The 19,324-nt window shown below is 36.7% G+C and overlaps 1 protein-coding gene across 1 annotated transcript; it reads left to right on the top strand.

The window, feature by feature from the left end:
* Positions 1 to 459: 459 nt before the first annotated feature.
* Positions 460 to 19,310, top strand: npepl1 (aminopeptidase like 1). Its single transcript, XM_083559750.1, has 12 exons — positions 460 to 673; positions 7,078 to 7,263; positions 8,105 to 8,272; positions 8,459 to 8,548; positions 8,645 to 8,726; positions 9,043 to 9,185; positions 10,967 to 11,044; positions 12,217 to 12,317; positions 12,972 to 13,095; positions 13,765 to 13,941; positions 15,877 to 15,987; positions 17,316 to 19,310. The coding sequence occupies exons 1-12, from the start codon at positions 524 to 526 to the stop codon at positions 17,478 to 17,480; spliced, it is 1,575 nt and encodes a 524-aa protein (XP_083415876.1). The 5' UTR covers positions 460 to 523; the 3' UTR covers positions 17,481 to 19,310.
* Positions 19,311 to 19,324: the final 14 nt, after the last annotated feature.

Raw genomic sequence — 19,324 nt, 5'->3', positions numbered from 1 at the left:
GATTAAATCATTAAAAAAGCAGTCGATGAATGTTCTGTGTCCCGCTCACTTTCCAGAACTCCTCACAACTGGCTTTATACCTTTATCCTGTACCAAAAATCACAAACTTGAAGTGTGTATAGTACAGGTTGCAAAAAGTGGTTATTACGGGCATTAGATAATTGATACAGCACAGTCTATTTTCAGCAGACGGTTAGCATCGGTTTCCAGCGTTAATCTAAAGAGCGGGTTTTAAGAACCGTCTCCCGACGTTTATTTAAAAGAGCCGGCTTTAAAAGTCGACTTCCAACATTTATTTAAAAGAACTGGTTGAAAGTGTCGACACCCAACTTTTATTTGAAAAAGTTCGTCTAAAAGAGTCGGTTCTAAGAGTCGACTCCCAACGGTCGTTCAAAAAGGCAGTTTTAAGAGTCCCATCAATACCTTAAATAGCCGGTTGTAAGGGTCGACTCCCAAAGTTCATTTAAACGATGCAGTTTTAAGAATCGACTCATTCGTGAACGACAACACTGCTGGAGAGAAGATGGCGAATGTGGTCCTCGAGTTTAAGGCTTCTGTCAGTGACTTCGACCCCCAGAGTTGCCCTGTGCTCATCATTGGGCAGCTCGGATCCTTACAACAGATAAATTGGACTCAAGTGAAGGGGAAACTGCTGCCGGTGGTGACCAAAGAGGCAAGGAACGCTAGCATTATCCCGTATATTTGGAATATGACAGCTAGGCTATTTGACATGCCACTCAAACAGGCTACTGAATAGTATAGTATTATATAATATAGTATAGTATAACATCTGCTGCATTAAAACCATTATCTGCTTCCATTGTTATGTTCACAATGAGGACCGAGCAAAATACTGTGATCTGTAGTCACTGATGTTATGATAATTAGCACTAGCCTTCAGTGTGGGTTAGCCTTCAGTGTGGGTTAGCCTTCCGGTTAGCATTGGTTAGGCACCCGGTCAGTCTCTGCACTTCAGATAGTTGAGGTCAGTTCCTCCGCGCTCGTGCACGTGTACGCGGCGGTCCGGCAACCGGTGACTTTAATGCGCTTTACAATGCAGAGGGCGCGAGACCCCGGCGCGTGTATAAAATTATTCATTCAATCACTGGTATATAGAAAAAGCATAGACTGTAATGTTCTATTCAAAAACTGTACTTCATGCTTTAAATGATTTCACGTCTGCATGTAAAAAGCAAATCATTGTCTATAATTTGTTTATATAAAGACCAAAAATAATAGGTTAACATACCTTACTTTTTTGTTAATAAATCAGCCTGTTCAATCAATAAATGTGAACAGTAAGTCTAAAAGCATTTAGATGGGTTAATATGCTTGGTTTATATCGGTTAAATATACAATAAGGGGCCAAAGGTGTGATCAGCAGGCTGATCAGCAGATTTATCATTTAGCCAAAAGAGCATTTATCTGTGTTCACACTACACTTCTCACTCTTGGCCTCCATCAACATATATGTATGGAAGACAGCAGAAACGCAAGCTCGGTACAAAGGCGTTTCATGTTTCATTGCACTCCAAAGTTCAGGTTAGCTGAACTCCTTATCTGCAAACTTTTTCTGAACTATTATGTAAGGACACATCAGCATGACTTCTTCAGAGAATTCAAGAGAAGGGAAGTGCTGATTATAGCTGTGTTGCAGTATGAGTATTTTTATACAACACAATAACAGTGCAAGCACTTCAGAATCTATGATGTCTATCCGGTTCAATAGATGCCACCTGGTTGCTGCTCATATGTTGGGTGAGAAGACCTGGTGTGCAGAAAGGGTTCCAGTTTACCCCAAAGGCTTTCGGTGGTGTTAAGGGAAGGCCTCTGTTTTGCAACCTTAAACAATGTCTTCATAATTCTATCTCTAAAGTGTGCTCTAATTTTTTTGGCAAAGAAATTGGTAAGGCCCACATATGAATGTGCTGCTCAGGTGTCTACAATAATTTAACTATAATGTTTATTATGTTAATTAAATCTATATTATACATGTTAATAACATGTTGGAGGTTAATAACTAAATTCTTTTTGGATGCACATTAAATATCAGAGGCTAGCTTATTTTATTTTAACTATATTGATTCATAACATTTTTCTGGAAACTATTGGAACAGCAGGACAAATGTATCTGTTTTAGCTATAGACTGAAGACATTTGAGTTAAAGTTTACAATACAAATATTAGACAAGAGTTTAATATGTGTTATTAACATGTAGATATGGGATTACATTTTTTAAGTAAGCAAAGGTATAGGAACAGATAATCTTGACGTAAATTAAAGTCAGTTACATTTAATGTAAATTAAATGTAAAACACTTACTTCCACTACACACTGTCGTGTGTACATCATTTTACAGAATGCCCTGTGAACTGAAGCGATCATATAGGCGGTGTTGAATTTAATTTTTTAGCTCTTTTTATTTTTTCAGCACACAGTCCGCGTGCACGAGACACTGCGAGCGCTCTCGGTGCTTTCTGTCGCGCGCTTTTCGCTATTTTGTGATCACGAGCACTATTTTGACTATCGGCGTGTTTTTACACTGTCTTTTCTTAAATTATCTGTTCGGGAAATGAAATCCGTTTTCCCCGCAATTTCTCTACCCGTTTTATAGCAGAAGTCGCAAAACATTTTCTGCGTCTCGTGAATGTACCTCAGCCATGAAAACACTTGAATCCAAGAAGGTTTTTAAATGTATTTTGGCACATTTATTGATGTTTTCACTGACTGACATGCTACTACAGGTGTGTCATCAGCGGAAGAGTTAGACAGAGATGGAGACTGTTTTAAAAAATGGCTCATATTTTAGTTTCGACATGTTTTTTCCTGATGAGGAAAGGTGAGTTTTGATTTAACTGTCCGGTTATTTTGGCGCTTTAACTCAAACGTAGGCGGCGCATGCGTCTCTGTTTATTACGTCATAACATGCAGATAATACGGTCATAACGTGTACACTTGTATGGTCGCAGGTGGCGATCTAGGCAAAAATATTAGTCGCAATTTATTATTTCGTGTCGACCATTTTAGTCGTAGTCTGGTTCCCTGAGGTGGGTATTGTCATTGTTTGGCCAGTCTAAAAACCTCCACTTTTTCCTCCTAACGAAGTGTTTTATTTTGACTTGGCAGTGTGTGCTGCTCATTGTTTTTAATTGGCAGACAACTATTCCTTGGAACTTCTGAATTCATTTTATATTTATGTCAGTGCTCTGATTGTTTTCCTTTATTTTCTAAGCTTGCCCTATTGCCATAGACAGTGCTTTGGTTTTCATGTTAGTTTATCGGGGTTTTTTTTGTTTTTGTTTTTTTTTTGTTGTTTTTTTGTTTTTACAATAATGCAGTGGATTTATTGTGGAAACCAAGGGCTTAACAGAAGGGTTTTAATAATTGTTTAAATAATTGATTTAACAGGTCACAACTAGTTCCAGGAAACATATGTTAGTCAAATGTTCCTGTATTTCTGATCAGTTGAAAGACAGGCGGGTTTGAAACATAAGTTGCCATGTTTTAGATTGTTTAATACATCAAGATGTAAAATTAGGAAATTATTGTCTCATCTTTTAGTCCCAAACCGAAATGTCTTCATTGTAACAAAAACAAATGAATAGACCTTGCCGTTCATGCCTTGCCTATCATGTTTAGTGGGGTATATTAAGGTTTAATAAGGTATTTATTAGAATGTTTATTAGAATGCTTAGCAATTTTAATGATTCTGTAGAGAAGGAAGGTCTTGATTCTCTTTATGCTCATTTTTAGCTTCTTATATTTTGATTTATTTTAGTGACAAAATTCTTCAGATTGTTTATTAGACATCCATTTTGTGGAACTGTATCGTTTTTCTTTCTTTTTTTTTAAGTAAAAAATGAAATTCGTATTGGTGATTGTACAGTTTGAGTAATGTATTTTATTTATATCTTCATAATGCTTCTTTTAAATTCTGTCTACTCTGTACAAGAGTAAGGCCTCCAGTGTCTGTTTTGATTGGGAGCTATGTTAGACTTCTTTCTCCGATTCCTTTATTTCTTTACAATGTTGAATATGCACATTTTTATGACAGAAAGATTGGAGTCATAATTTTTTCTCTCTCCAAAGTTAATTTGGAGCACAAGGAATATAGACCTTGAAAACATGTTTTCAAAATGATCAGCTCAGACAGCAACATTTGGTTTAAAACACATTTTACATATATAGAATGGTTTAGGGGACAGAGATAGTAAGACTACTCCAAGCAATAAAGAAATCGACATAGGAACAGAATTTACACTGGACACTCGACCATTATATTGTAACCCAATCAGGGAACTTTTGTGGTTACATTTTTTTTTTTAAGTGAAAACTTCATGTTCTAATATGTATTGGGTTATTGCATGTAAATTCATTTTGCACAGGTGTTATTTAGATAAAAATCATCTTCCTCTTTTACAGGGTAGTGGAGAGTCCTGAGCATTATAGGGAAATTTTGAAGAATACTTTACCAAATATGTGTTTGTATATTTTTGGTTCAAAGCACTGAACACACAGGTAGTTTTTAATCACTGTTCTACATTATCTGCTGCCTTTTTTTTTTTTTAACTAGTAACATAGGATAGGATAGGATAGGATAGGATAGGATAGGATAGGATAGGATAGGATAGGATGGCACCTTTACAATGTGTCAGTGTCACAATTTGGATGAACTACCACAGAATATATGAGCCAGTCCTTCTATCCCAACATCAATTCCTGACCTCTTAAATGTTTTACTGGATAAATGGGCAAAGATTTCAACAGAAGCATTCCATAATGTTGGTTTCCTTTTAGATTCTAGAAAAACCAGTAAACATTCCCCAACTTAAATCTACTAATGGATATGCTGCCTATAAGCAAATGTTCATAAACATCAACAAACAAATAATTTAGGAGATAATCAAGTTATTGTTACTGTATTGTGTGTACTTATTTTTTCCCATCTGGATTCTGAATGAAGGTTTAGTTTGGGAATAATAACGTCATACTAAATTGTAAGTTTTTTAAAATTATTTTATTTATGGTAGTTGGTGAGGATCACCTAATTGTTATTCAGGTGCTGATAAATTGTAATTTTAAAGAAGGATTCATTTATTTTTCAACTAAATGCATGTGGCCTTTGTCATATATAACCCTAGTATTTTAGTGTCTATTTCTTCCTGTTTAAACAAACCTGTTTTGTTGGTTTCAATTCCTGAAGCACAAATTAAATGCATGTAGATGGCTGTTGAAACACGTGATGCATATTGGACAGGTTAAAATGTCTATAGAGCTGCACTTCAAGGCTCCATGTATACAATTTTTGCCTGATGATGATTTGTACTACAATATTAAACATTTCAGTTAGATTCTAAACAATAAATTAATTTATAAGTAAAACTCCCATGAAATCTTTTCCTGTTAAGTTGCCATCAATAAGAAATATAAGCCTTTCTAAAAGTCACCAACCTGAAGTTCAATTAAAAAAATTATTTGTCACATACACATACATACAGAGTACGACATGCAGTGAATTGCTTTATATGATCGTCCGACATTTAAGCATGAAAAAAAGGAATAGAATATAAGGATAAAAAAAATAAAGATAAGTAGATACATAAAAAAGTATAAACTAATATACAATATATTTTATAATATATATATTATAATATTATATAATATATTTTAGTATAAACTAAAATATATGTATATACATGAATCTAGATGGGGATGGATGCGTATGGCAGATATTGACAGTGCAAATTAAAGTGATTTAGTGTGATTGTCCTTGAAGTGTCCACATGCAGTATGGCATGGTATAAAGGGACACTGTGTTGTGCAAGTTCAGAGTTGAAGTGACAGGTCCAGAGTTAAGGTGTCATTTAATCGTGCAACAAAGTCATGAAGAAATAGTAAGGATGGAGAGAGAGTGGTCCAGTACTAGTTCCTGGGTGTTTCCAGGTTTAAACCCTGAATGGCTTGCGGGAAGAAGCTCCTCCTCATTTTCTCTCTGTTTGTCTCTGGTCCGGCACCACGTGCTGTAGATGTCCTGCAGGTTAGGGATCTTGGTGCGGATGGTGACCGCAGAGGGCTTGCCTGTCCTGCATGGCACTGTTCCCGAACCAGGAAGTGATGCTACCCATCAGGACGCTCTCAATGGTGCAGGTGTAAAAGGTCCTTAGCACCTGAGGGTGTAGTTTAAAGTCTCTTAAGTGTCTCAGATGGTACAGACGCTGCCAGGCCTTCTTAACCAGGGTGTTGATGTGACGGGACCAAGACAGATCCTGTGTGATGTGAACACCTAGGTACCGGAAACTGTCAACTCTTTCCACTGTGGTCCCGTTGATGTTTAACCTTGTTGAATCCTTAGCAGAAGATCAAGTCTTTCTCCCTCTTCCTCCGTTTTTTTACATGATTTTTTAACATGCTTAGAACCTTACTCATAAAAAGACATACTTTATAGTCACTCAAAGGGGAGCAGGTTACCCCTGCTGTGTCTATGCTCATTTATTTACATAACTTTTATTAAGAACATTCATGCAGTGGCAAGGCTGTTTTGAGTGCTTTGGGCTGGTTTGTTTTTCAAAAAAAACTACTGATCTTTTAAGATTTTTACAAATCAGTTAAGCAGACTGGTGCCTAAATAGATCAAGAGCCTTGTTGATTAGAGCGAAAAGAAAAATGGTGAAACTGGTTCCAAATGACCGTAAGGCCACAATAACTCAGCAGTTTAACATAAAGATTAAAATATTAAAATTGTACTCAAAACAGGAAAAAGAAATCTGTTGATGGAAAAACCCTGGTCATGTAGTATATTAATAAGTAAGTCAGCTGACCTAAATTTTTGGAAACATAACATTGCTAATCCAAGACCTGACTAACTAAAGCAACCGCAGATAAAACACTGAACCCATGGCCTTGCACTCAGTGCATCATTTAGGGATAAAAAAAAAAACTTTTTTTAACCAGCTGAAACATAGTAATTATCCAATGGAAGGCTCTTACCTATTTGCTTAGTTAAATCCAGGTGGTGTATTTTTTTTGCGGCTAGGCAGTGTATGTCTGTATGCATAACTGACATTCTTTTCTTACAGATATGGCAGTCTGCTTTGAGCAATCTCAATCCTAACCCTACAGACAGCTGCCCGCTGTACCTGAATTATGCAAGTGTGGCGGCCCTGCCTTCTCGTGTAAGCCGTCACAACAGTCCTTCATCTGCCCATTTTATTACTCGTTTGATTCGCACCTGCCTTCCTGCGGGCAACAATCGATGCATCCTGGTAAGTTTTGTTTCCTCTGCCTTCATATGTTAAAAAATAATTGTATTTTAAGTATATACTGTATATATAAATGTTTGTGTATGTCTGTGTGTGTATATGTACCCATAATTGCTTGCACTGCGACACAAGATATGATAAAGTGTAAGCTTTTGGTTTTAATTCAATTCAATATAAGGGGTATATAATGATTCATTTACCTCCCTGAGAGTGTTATTGACTTGCCTATTATTTTTTCACCAAGGAAACAATTTTGTTATCCACATTAGCTCCACTTCAATTGTTGACCTGGCCATGTTTTTGTTGCTGCATTTGTTGTCGAGCAGCAAGGCAGTAAAGCATGCTTGCATGGCTGCTTCTGAAATGCGCTCAGGATGTTAGCAGTTTACTGAATTCAAAAGTTGAGAGAAATGCATCCAAATAAAAATTGGGAGAGCTTTATCATGCGGGAAGCAAATGACCTAGAACATACATTGAACACCTTAAATAAGGTGATGAAAAATAAAAAGTTTTGCACAGACCAAGTCAATTACCAGCCCATTCCCCAACTAAACATTTATTTCACATCTTAAAGTGTGAAACCAACCCAAACAAACAGATGAAAGTTTAGATCTGGAAATAAGTTGTAAAAAGAAAGTAACAGACTTGTCATGTTTTATGCTGTTTAACACATCTACATGTAAATTGAAGGAAAGTTGTATTTCTGAACCATCATGTCATAGTTTGCAAAAGGATTTTTCCAATACTTTTGGAGGGCACTGTGGGTGAAAACAGTTTATGGCCTGTGTTGCATTTCAGACATGGAAGATTTACATTGACATTGTTGTCTTTTATCCTTGATCAGATTCTGTGTGAACAGTCTGATGTGTTTGCATCAGCGTGTGCCATTGCCCGTGCTTTCCCACTCTTTACTCGCCGCTCTACCTCATGCACAACAGAGAAGAAGCGTGTCACTGTGGAGTTTCTCATTGTTGGCCAGGACGGTAACCATTTGGATCCTTTCATGCTGGAGGTAATTCCTAATAACTATCTAGGCTAACCATATGCAGGCTTTTGTCCAACCCAGCTTTTTAAGATCACTTTATTTGGATCACACCTGTTTTTAACCCGAACCTTTTTAATGACAAAATCTTAAAAATTGTTTGATTTTCATTTATCATACAATACAAATATTTTTACAATGAATGTTTGTTTGCAGACTCTTAATAGCACAGCCCATGGTGTTCGTCTGGCAGCACGAATTGTGGACACTCCTTGCAGTGAGATGAATACTGACCATTTTCTGGAGGCACGATATCTTTCTCTAGTTTAAGTGTGGAAATATTTAACTAAAATAGAGATTTTATTTTTTGACTGGAAAGGGTGTCGTTCTCATTCTGTGTAGGAGGTCAAAGCCGTGGCAAGTGAACTAGGTATCGCACCAACTATAATTCGAGGCAAGGAATTAAAACAAAGAGGCTTTGGAGGTAAAATGTGAAGCACTACTTTAGAAATGGTCATATAAAAGAGAAACATGCATTGTAACAAAAATAAACAAGGGAATTTTTTAAACCACAGATGAAACCTAGTGCCTTATTGGCTTGAACAATTTTAGTTTACTCAGCACTTTAGTAATTATAATGTGTTAACATTTGAAAACATTAAAGAAAAGATATTTAAAGAGCTTAAATATGCCAATTATACTTTGACTCATGAAAATATGAGGTAAATTAGAAAAAAAGATTTGTGCCATTTTTAAAATTCAAGTCTATAATTAAAAAAAATTTGATTTTCTCATTTCAGGTATATATGGTGTTGGTAAAGCAGCTGAACACCCACCTGCTCTGGCTGTGCTTAGTCACACCCCCACAGGTGCCACTCAAACCATTGCATGGGTTGGCAAGGGCATTGTATACGACACGGGAGGCCTAAGCATTAAGAGCAAAGTAGGTATTACTTTGACCTGCTAAACCTGAGCTGTAATAGAATGTAAGTGATTGCATAACATATTTGAAACTGCTTCTGTATTCAGTCCACAATGGATTTTGAAAAGGCAAGAATTAAAAATAAGCTACCTTTTTAAAAAGTTGAAATATCTAAAACTACCCTTGCAGGGATTTACGTTCACACACAATGGAGCCTCCATACCATATAGTAATAGAGTTGGTCAGGATGCTCTCAATGATGCTTTGGTAAAAACGTGTCAGAATCCCTAGGGATAGATAAACTTTCTTAAATACAGGCGCTGTTGTGCCTTCCTAACCAGAGCTGAAGTGTTCTGGTGCCATTACAGATCCTCAGAGATGTAAACTCTTAAGAACTTAAAGCTGGAGACCCTCTGAACCTCAGTTCCATTGATGTAGATTAGGGAGTGTCCCCTGCTGTTAGATTTCCAAAAGTCCACAATGAGCTCTTTAGTCTTCATGGCATTGAGGGTCAGGTTGTTGGTGGCACACCACGTTGTCAGGCTCTGGATCTTTTCAGTGTGGGCAGATTCGTCATCGTTGCTGATCTGGCCAACCACAGTGGTGTCATCTGGATACTTGATGATGATGCTGGAGTTATGCAGAGGAGCACTGTCATGGGTGAACAGGTAATAGAGCAGTGGGCTCAGAACACAGGCCTTTGGGATGCCCGTGTTTAGAATGAGGGTTAAGGGTTTTCCCAACCTAACAGATTGAGGTCTGTTGGTGAGACAGTCCAGAATCCATGTGCATGTGGAGGTGCAGAGACCCAGGTCACTGAGCTTAGTGACCAGTACAGTGGGGAAGACTGTATTTAACACAGAACTAAAGTCGATGAACAGAATTCGGCTGTAGGTGTTGCTTTTATCCAGGTGAGTGAGGGCTGAATGAAGAGATGTAGAAACTGCATCCTCTGTTGACCTGTTTGGGCAAATAGGTGTGGGTCCAGTATATGTGGTAGGCCTGCAGTGAGGTGATTCAGTATCACTTTTTTAAAGCACACCATAACAATAGGGTGAGTGCAACTGGGTGAAAAAACTTCTGCAGCTGAATGCTTAGGCACTGGTATGATGGTTGTAGTCTTCAGGCATGTGGGAACCATGGCTTGGGCCAGTGACCGATTGAAAAAGTCAGTGAAGACCTGTGCCAGTTGTTGAAGAGTCTGTGCACTATGATTTGTTAACATAAATGCACAGACCTCCATCCTTGCACTTACAAGATTCCACTACTGTCCTGTCCGTCCGGAAAACTCTGCGACCCTTGAGCTCAATAGCGCTGCTGGGAATGTTGTCGTTGAGCCATGTTTCGCAAAATGGATGAACTGCTGCTCTGTATGACATCAAATAGTGTGGATGCTCTGTAACTATAGTCACATGCTTAAGGAAAGTGACATGTTTTTGTAAATCTAAAGCCAGCTAGTGCCCTTTGTGTTTTATTACTGTGGTTAGCAACTTTTTTACCTTATATTAACTAGTGGTATTCTGGCCATTTAAATCTAGTCCCTTAAAAAGCAGGATCACACATAAAACAAGTAGCAATTCCTGTGTCTAAAACTTGTACGTATGTAAATTTGTATGTAAATAGCTTCAAATTAAAACATTACTTTGTCAAAGTCAGATATTTATGAACAACACTATAGATGTTTCTTTGCATGTTTGGTGTGAGACAGAATTATGAAACACTGAAATGCATTGCAGCTCTTTTAGTCAAGTCATTTTTATATTATTTTGCAATCTATAAGCCCATTTTACCTTCTGTCACAGAGCACAATGCCAGGAATGAAGAGAGATTGTGGTGGAGCAGCTGCTATTTTGGGAGCTTTCAAAGCCGCGGTCAAGCAGGTGATGAATTGCACAATAGTTACATATGTAGTTGGGGTGAGCATCACCCATATACCGTCTTGTGTGGGTGAGCAGACAAATAAAATCACAAAGTGACAATTGACAAATATTTGCAATAAATGCTCAGAGATGACCACTGTAGACACAACACTGGAAAAGCTGGTTTTCGAACCTTGAAAAATCTGTAAAATGTGCTCAGTATCATCTAGATAGTAGCAATACAGAATTCTTGGAGGATAATGCCTTGAAATAATGGTCATTAAGATTAGATAATAGAGTATCATGTTGTTGATGTCCACCATCTATGACAGGCTTCTCTTAATCGAATGAGGCAGGAATGCATGCAAAAATAAAATTGATTATTTTATAAGAAGCATTTTCAGTTCAGCATTTTGCAGAAGCTTGAAAGAAGGTGCCTCCAACAAAATGTAGACTCTCACATCACAAGACATGTATTGCCAAACTCTAAGGTAATTAGACCAAATGTGGAAGTAATTGATGGTCAGTGGGTTCAACCCACTGTTGCTGCACTTTCGTGCCACTAAAGAAAAAACATCTTACTAAATTATAGGAGGAGGCATTTTTTATTTGATTTTCTGGGGTAGGATTCTAAAAAAGATGTCGACTGATCGAGGCACAATCATGTCATGGGCAGGAGCATGGCCTCGGATAGAGGATAAAAAAGTTGGATGTCACGCTAATCTTATAGAACACCACAGTGAATGTGTGGTTTGGGAGGTTATATGGGGAGTAATAAAGGAGTCCCAGAGCTACAGGTCTGGTCTAGTGGTCTTGGTTCCCAAGGCAGACAATTTGTTTCAGTTCTGTGTGGACTTCTGTTTTGTTTTAGTTCTGTGTGAAAAAGGCAGCACAGTGTTTATTTTTTATGCATACTGTTCCTAGATTTAAGTAATTATTTCAATTCTTCAGTAAAATGCCTAGCATTGGGCCTAAGTTTGAGCACATCATTTTAAGCATTGCTAATGATTAAAGACCAATCAATAGACGCCATAGAGTTCCAACGTGTTCTATTAGGAAAAAAGCACTTGTATGAAAAATGTTGAGGAGATTATGGTCCACATTTACCCTATTTAGTTTGTTGATAAATTTATAATAATTTATTTGATAAAAAACGATTTTTTCCAATAATGTTTTGTTGCTTTTCTTATTAGGGGTTTAAGGATAACCTGCATGCAGTGTTTTGCCTGGCTGAGAACGCAGTGGGGCCTTCAGCCACCCGGCCAGATGATATCCACACACTCTACTCTGGAAAGTAAGCATGCACTTCACAGTATTACAGTATTTTCTAAAGATGCTATTACAAAAATGCTTTTATTTGAATTTGTCACGTATAGGCCAAAGGAATGTGGACACCCATTTTCACACCAATATGTGTATAGTATTTGACATCCCATTCCAGAGTAACTTATTTCCAGCTAGCCTCCAGACTTTTGGAAAGGATTTCTAGTAGACTTTCAAATGTGTCTATGGAGATGTGTGACCAATCAACCATAAGAGCACAAGTGAAATAGGGCACAGTCAGCATGCCTGTTCATCCCAAAAGAGTTTAACATGGTTTTATGCAGGCCACTTGTTATTTTGCACCAACATTGAAAAATGATTTCTTTTCTGACCCCACTTTGTACATTTTTCTTTATGGAAAAGGTTTGAGCATCATCGTTTCAGTGATTTTTAATCACACATGGGTGTGATATTCTGGGGTCCACATACTTCTGGCCCTATTGCGTGTTATTGAATACAATAAGTACATTATAATGCAATAAGTATAATCCAATAGTGTAATCCAATAGTATAATATATACAGTATAGTGCAATAAAGTATTGAAGCTAGGTGTGATGTTAGGTCAGTTTTTGTTCTGTCCTAATGAAAGTGTTGGAATTGAGCAAATATCTGTTTTGTCTTCAGGACAGTGGAAATTAACAATACTGATGCAGAGGGAAGGTTGGTGCTCTCTGATGGTGTTGTATATGCCAGTAAAGATCTCTCTGCAGATATTATCCTGGATATGGCAACTCTGACTGGTGGTCAAGTGGGTATATTTTAGTTATTACACTTAAATAGCATTTCCTGCATGTAGGCTAACTACTGACTATTTTAAAATAAAACATTCATGCCAAGGTGGCTAGACAAAGCAGTTGTATTCTAGTTCTGAATAAAGTGCAAAGTGCATACACATCAGCATTGAAGTAGCTGATGATAGCATTTTTGATTGCTTAACTATTTATGGGTTTATGAGTAATCCTGGAAAAATCATGTGTTATAGAAAAAACATTAGTGAATGATCTGTAAAAGGATATGCTGAATAAGTGTCTGAAACACGGTATGAATGCTTTACCACTTAGACTTAAGTTGTTCTATTAAAAAAAAAATAAAAGTACTCATTATTTAATCTAGTTTCTAAAGACATGTTTATAACATTGGATATAAGCCTCTATTAGTAACAAGTGTTATACTGGATTGTTTTAATGGTCTGTGCAGTTTTTCAGAAAAGCTGCTGCTTTCTAGAATAAAATGAACCAATTTCCCAGTTTTTATGTTTTGCTTTAATACAAGAGTTAAAATAACTTGCTAAATAAACAGTAAATATCACTGCTATTATTGTAGTAATGAATAGAAAGAATTGAATACATTTGTTATTGTGTGTAAATCTGAATTCAAAGGAGTCTCTTTAATGCAATGTTGGTATGTTTTGTTTTAGGGAATCTCCACTGGAAAATACCATGCAGCTATTATGACCAATAGCGAGCAGTGGGAGACTGCATGTGTGAGAGCAGGCCGCAGCAGTGGTGATCTCACGCATCCTCTTGTCTATTGCCCTGAACTACACTTTAGTGAATTCACCTCTGCAGTTGCTGACATGAAGAACTCTGTAGCTGTAAGATAAGATAGGGTCTTGCATAAATGGATGAGAGACAGTGGAATTATAATTCTATTGGTTTTAATTTGGTCCATAAATATTTGGACATTGATAATGTTCTTGTTGTTTTAGCTGTCTACCACAGAATATTAAAGAGGTTTAAATTAATCAATTTAACCAGGTGCAGAGGTTTTTGAGGTTAGTTACATCCAAACTGTGTGAAATCTGTAGGAATTACAGCACTTTCTACATGTTGTGCTCCCTTTTTTAAGGGAACAAAAGTAATTGCACAAACAACCAAAATTTAATTGCTATTATATTTCTTGGTTGTAAATCCTTTTAAGTCTGGTGATAGAAATAACCAGATGATTTGTGCCTCTGCCAGGCCTTTAAAGCAGTTTTCTCCCTGTATGGTCTTGGAGCATTTTGCTTTCAGTTTTGCCTTTTGCAAGTTAAATGCATGCTCATTTGGTTTGTAGTTTAATTTTGCCTACTGGTTGCTGGTTAAGGTGGCTCTTAAGACTGAAAAAACGAGCTGTACGTTTCCCAGAACTAGAAACACTATGCATTATTTGTATGTTTATCTGCTTGCTATGGTTTTACTGATAAATTAACTGCACATGGTGTCCCTGTTGCTTTTGTCAATGCTGGTGAACTTGGTTGATTATTCTAAGTGGTCTTAGGACCTCTTGGCACTCTATGTGCTGATATATTTGCGCTCACTTTGTGGATCCATAGTATGGAGTTGTGTATACAATAGATTTATGTGCAACTACCTTATTGAAATTATATCCTGACAACTTTTAGAGAATGTTAATTTTGACAACGGTGCTATATAAATATATTTTTTTCTTCTTCTTCTTACATTTACATTTGCAGCATTTGGCAGACGCCCTTATCCAGAGCGACTTACAACTGAGCAGGGGAGGGTTTTAGGGCTTTTGCTCAAGGGCCCAGCAGTGGCAGCTTGGTGGTGGTGGGATTTGAACCTGTGATCTTCTGATCCAAAGCCCAATGCCTTAACCACTGAGCTACCACCTCTTCTTCTTCTTCTTCTTCTTCTTCTTCTTCTTCTTCTTCTTCTTCTTCTTCTTAATAATAATAATAATAATAATAATAATAATAATAATAATAATAATAATAATAATAATAATAATAATATTACAACAATCTATCTTGTGTTAAACCCTATAAAGCCTGGTAAAGCCTTCTGTTGATTGTTTACCAGCCTATCCCCTGGTTGATATATATATATATATATATATATATATATATATAAAGTGCTGTAATTTCAAAACATCCTCCCAATGCAAATGCAAATTCCCCTAAATTATAACAATTAGTGTGCACTTTAGTTTCAATATGTAATTTAATCTTCAGCATCTTGTGGTAATGAGCTTAAATAACGAAATCCTGTGTTTGAATATTTATGGACTTTGCTATATTAAAATACATTATATGGCCAAAGGTTTGTGGACACATGATCATCACCCCGTATGTGAACTGACATAAAGGAAGGAGACCTGGGGCACAGTTAGCATTCCAGTTCATCCCGAAGGTATTCAGTGAGGCATGGATTCATCTATGTGCATACTGGCAATGTCAGGTTGTTACATGTTTAGTCTTGGTCCCTTATTTCCAATTAAGGCAAATTCAACTTTGTGACAGCAGTTTGCACCCACAATTTGGTGTGATAGTCAAGTGTCAACATAATTTTTGTCCATATAATGTAACTAATAAAAACATACTTTCGGCCATGTAGTGTAAATAGTGTTCATATTGGTTGAGTTAAATAGGAAAATAAAATTGATAAAATGTATGGTACACTGATGCAGGCATGAAAGGTGTATATATAAATTACTATTCAGAGAAACTTTACCTTTTACACACATATGACAAACTCATGTATAATTTTTACATGTACATTTAAATGAGAGAGTTTCTTCCCTGCAGGACCGTGAGAATGCTCAGAGCTCCTGTGCTGGCCTTTTTATTGGTTCTCACTTGGGGTTTGACTGGCCTGGTGTGTGGGTGCATGTGGATATTGCCTCACCAGTACATGCTGTGAGTAGAATGTTTTAAAGGATAAATAACAATTGTGTAGTTCTCACCAGCTTCCAAAAACAATCAAATAACCATGTGTGATGGAAAAACTAACTAATTTTACAATACAATATACAAAATATTTTTATTTACATTTTTAAAAATGCAATGAAAAATTGCATCCTGGACTCTACCTCACTTACATCACAAGAATGATGGAGACTGATGTGTGAGACAGTAGTGGTACAGATTCTGCTGAAGTTGAAGTAAATGAAGTGAAACCCTGACTATATTTATCAGTGTGACATCAGTGCATGACATTGCTTATGTTTATTAGCACTAGCATCCAGCTTGTGTCCATTTATTAATTACGCTATTGCTAATGATGTGTTATTAAAATTACCATCAGTTTTAATGTAAATAGGAGTATGTCTTCATATAGAGCCACATCAAATAACAATTTTACACATTCTTGGCATCCAGACAGTTAGTTTTCTTCAAACATTCAGCTGAAATACTATCAGGTGCTTCTTGTGAAACTTGCCAGGGGTGTCCTTTGTTAGTTGAATATTTCATCTGACCTTGTGATCCAGTTAATTGTTTTTTTCAACATTTAAATTGCATGTATCTAAAGAGTTAGCATGTTCCCCAAATATAAACAGACACTTGTGAATTGGAAGGTGACATAACTAGATGCATTTCATCCACAACCCTTTGTTATTTCCTAATTTAACAGTTTGGTGAAAATTAAAACCTTTACGTTGCCTAGTTTGTTGCATTTAAATAAAAGACAGAACCATAGAGACCCTGCTGAGCACAAGGACAAGAAGAAGTGAGACCTCTTAGAGGATGATATATGTTGTTTTTTTTTGTTTGTTTTTACTGTTTTTACTGCTTTTTTTTTTTTTTTTTTTTTTTTAGTCCCTGTGCTCCAAACAAGAAGAGTGCTGAATACTGCAGATAGTAAAACACTAACTAGGCATATGCAGCTACAACCCCACTTAAAAAAAAAAAAAAAAAAAAAACTATCCCTTTAATATGAATTTGCCATTGACTGTAGAATAGGTTTATATCTTCTAACTATAAACACAACTGCTGCTCAAACTTATCAGGAAGTTTTAAAAAATAATGCTGTGATGGACAAACAAATATAGGAAATGTAATCTAGATACAGCAGTGCAAAGCAATTGTAAAATATTTTATAGCAGCTTGCATAGATTTTTTTTTAGACATCTGATTTTACCCATACTTAACTTAAATTTCATGAAAGTAATAGTAAAAGTAAAGCAGTTGGTTTTGTAGAACTTCTGTGTAGGTGTCTAATATACAGTTCATGTTCTGTATTACAGGGTGAACGTGCTACGGGCTTTGGCGTAGCATTACTTTTGGCTCTGTTTGGTCAGGCATCTGAAGACCCGCTTCTGAAAATGGTGTCTCCATTGGGCATTCCAACTGCAAAAGCTTCCTCAGGAGCCCAGATGGAGAGGGACAGCAAAAGGAGAAGATTAATCTGAAGATCACCTCAAACTGCTCCAGTTTCTAGATTTTGAAACCAGTACAAAAGCATCAACATAACATTGAATGCATAAATATACACACCCCTCATTTGACCATTAAGCACTGATCATCAAAAAATTACTACTTTTAATTAACCAAATTAGACATAACACATGCAGTAGTGATGTACTTAATAAAGTGAAGGTGTCAAAATAAATGTATTGGGAATGATGATTACATGTACGCTATTTCCACCCACATACTGCAGTGGCAATATTTCCGGGGAATTTGTTTTTAAATCACCTGCAATTTTGTGCAGAAAAGAATAGTGGTGCAGATACAAAGTAAACAACACAATTCATTGTTATTTGTGTAGCAAAGAGATAAATAGGTTAAAATTTTTGTTTTTATGTCACTGCCTATACGTTTATCCCTAATAAGTTTATCCTTGATAAGCAAGCCAGTGGAAAAAGTGGCAAGGAAAAAACTCCCTGAGATGGTAAAAAAAACCTTGTGAGGAACCAGTCTCAAAAGTAAACCCATCCTCATCTGAGCGACACTGAACATCCAATCATTATATTGTTATAATCGTTATGGTGTTCTGTTCAGTGATGGATGGGCACATTAATGAAGACCTGCCGATGCAAACTGCAGTCCTAAGCCACTGTAGCAGACTGTGAACATTTATTACAGTCCAAATTCATCCTCATAGTTGTTGAGTTGCTCTTTATGGACTTTCATGCAAATTGCAGACATAAACCATAAATCTAAGCACAAACAGTGTGTTCATGAGTAATATTTTTGTGTCAAGTGTAAAAGATGTGCAAACGCAGTGAATGGGGGTGGGGTGATCATGCTGCTACTCCAGTCATGCATAATTAACACAAAATGAATATTATTATAGTGATAAGTAAGTATTGAGTTGTTGGGAAACTTGTCATCGCAGTTAACAAACTCACATAGTTCTACATGAGTCTATAAAAGAAACGATCCTGTTTAGAATATATATTTATGGAACGTGGTATTATGATGCACAGAATTGCATGGCCTGCGCTCCGCAGTTTAACACTTTACATTTTTTCTGTTTCCACCGGAAAGGTACAATACCAAGAATCAACACTGGCTATAATTGGCTACATAAACACCACTACTGACAATTTATTAGGGAACAGCTACTGAATATATTGGGGTTCAGTGCTGGGAATAGTCGGTGTGTAAAACAGTATGTACGACTATCAATTACGGCACGGGACACGTCGCTTCCTCATTCTACCATTACATCAGAAATAAATGACGGTGTTGCAACAAAGTCGCTTTGATTGGCCAACCAGAACCTCTGAGACACGTCCTTCTCACAGCTGATGTGACGGCTTTCCAGAAAATACAAGTCAATATAACAGAAACATATGTGCTGCAATAGCGGATATATTTTCAGTCTAATTTAGATACTAGGAATCAGGCAAAGCCCCCCCCCCCCCCCCCCCCCCCACACACACACACACACACACACACACACACAAACATATATATATATATATATAATCACCAGCTGATAAATTTGCTCAATTTATATTTTTCCTGTGATCTGTATTGTACTGTATTATAATCACACTCTCTTAAGGTTTCTTCCTCATACTATCTAAGGGAGGTTTTTATTTTTTTTGCCACAGTCGCCAAAGGTTTGCTTATCCGCAATCAATACCCTTAATTCACTTATATTAAACATTTTGTTCTATAATACTGTAGTTTTATAATAAACTATAATAACATTTTATAGTTCTGTGAAGCTGCTTTGAGACAATGTCCACTGTGAAAAGCGCAATAAACTTGAACAGTGTATTCAGAAACCACTCAGACCCCT

Source organism: Silurus aristotelis, assembly GCF_946808225.1.
Source record: "Silurus aristotelis genome assembly, chromosome: 2".
Lineage (NCBI taxonomy): Eukaryota > Metazoa > Chordata > Actinopteri > Siluriformes > Siluridae > Silurus > Silurus aristotelis.
This window is presented reverse-complemented; position numbering and strand designations above follow the sequence as displayed.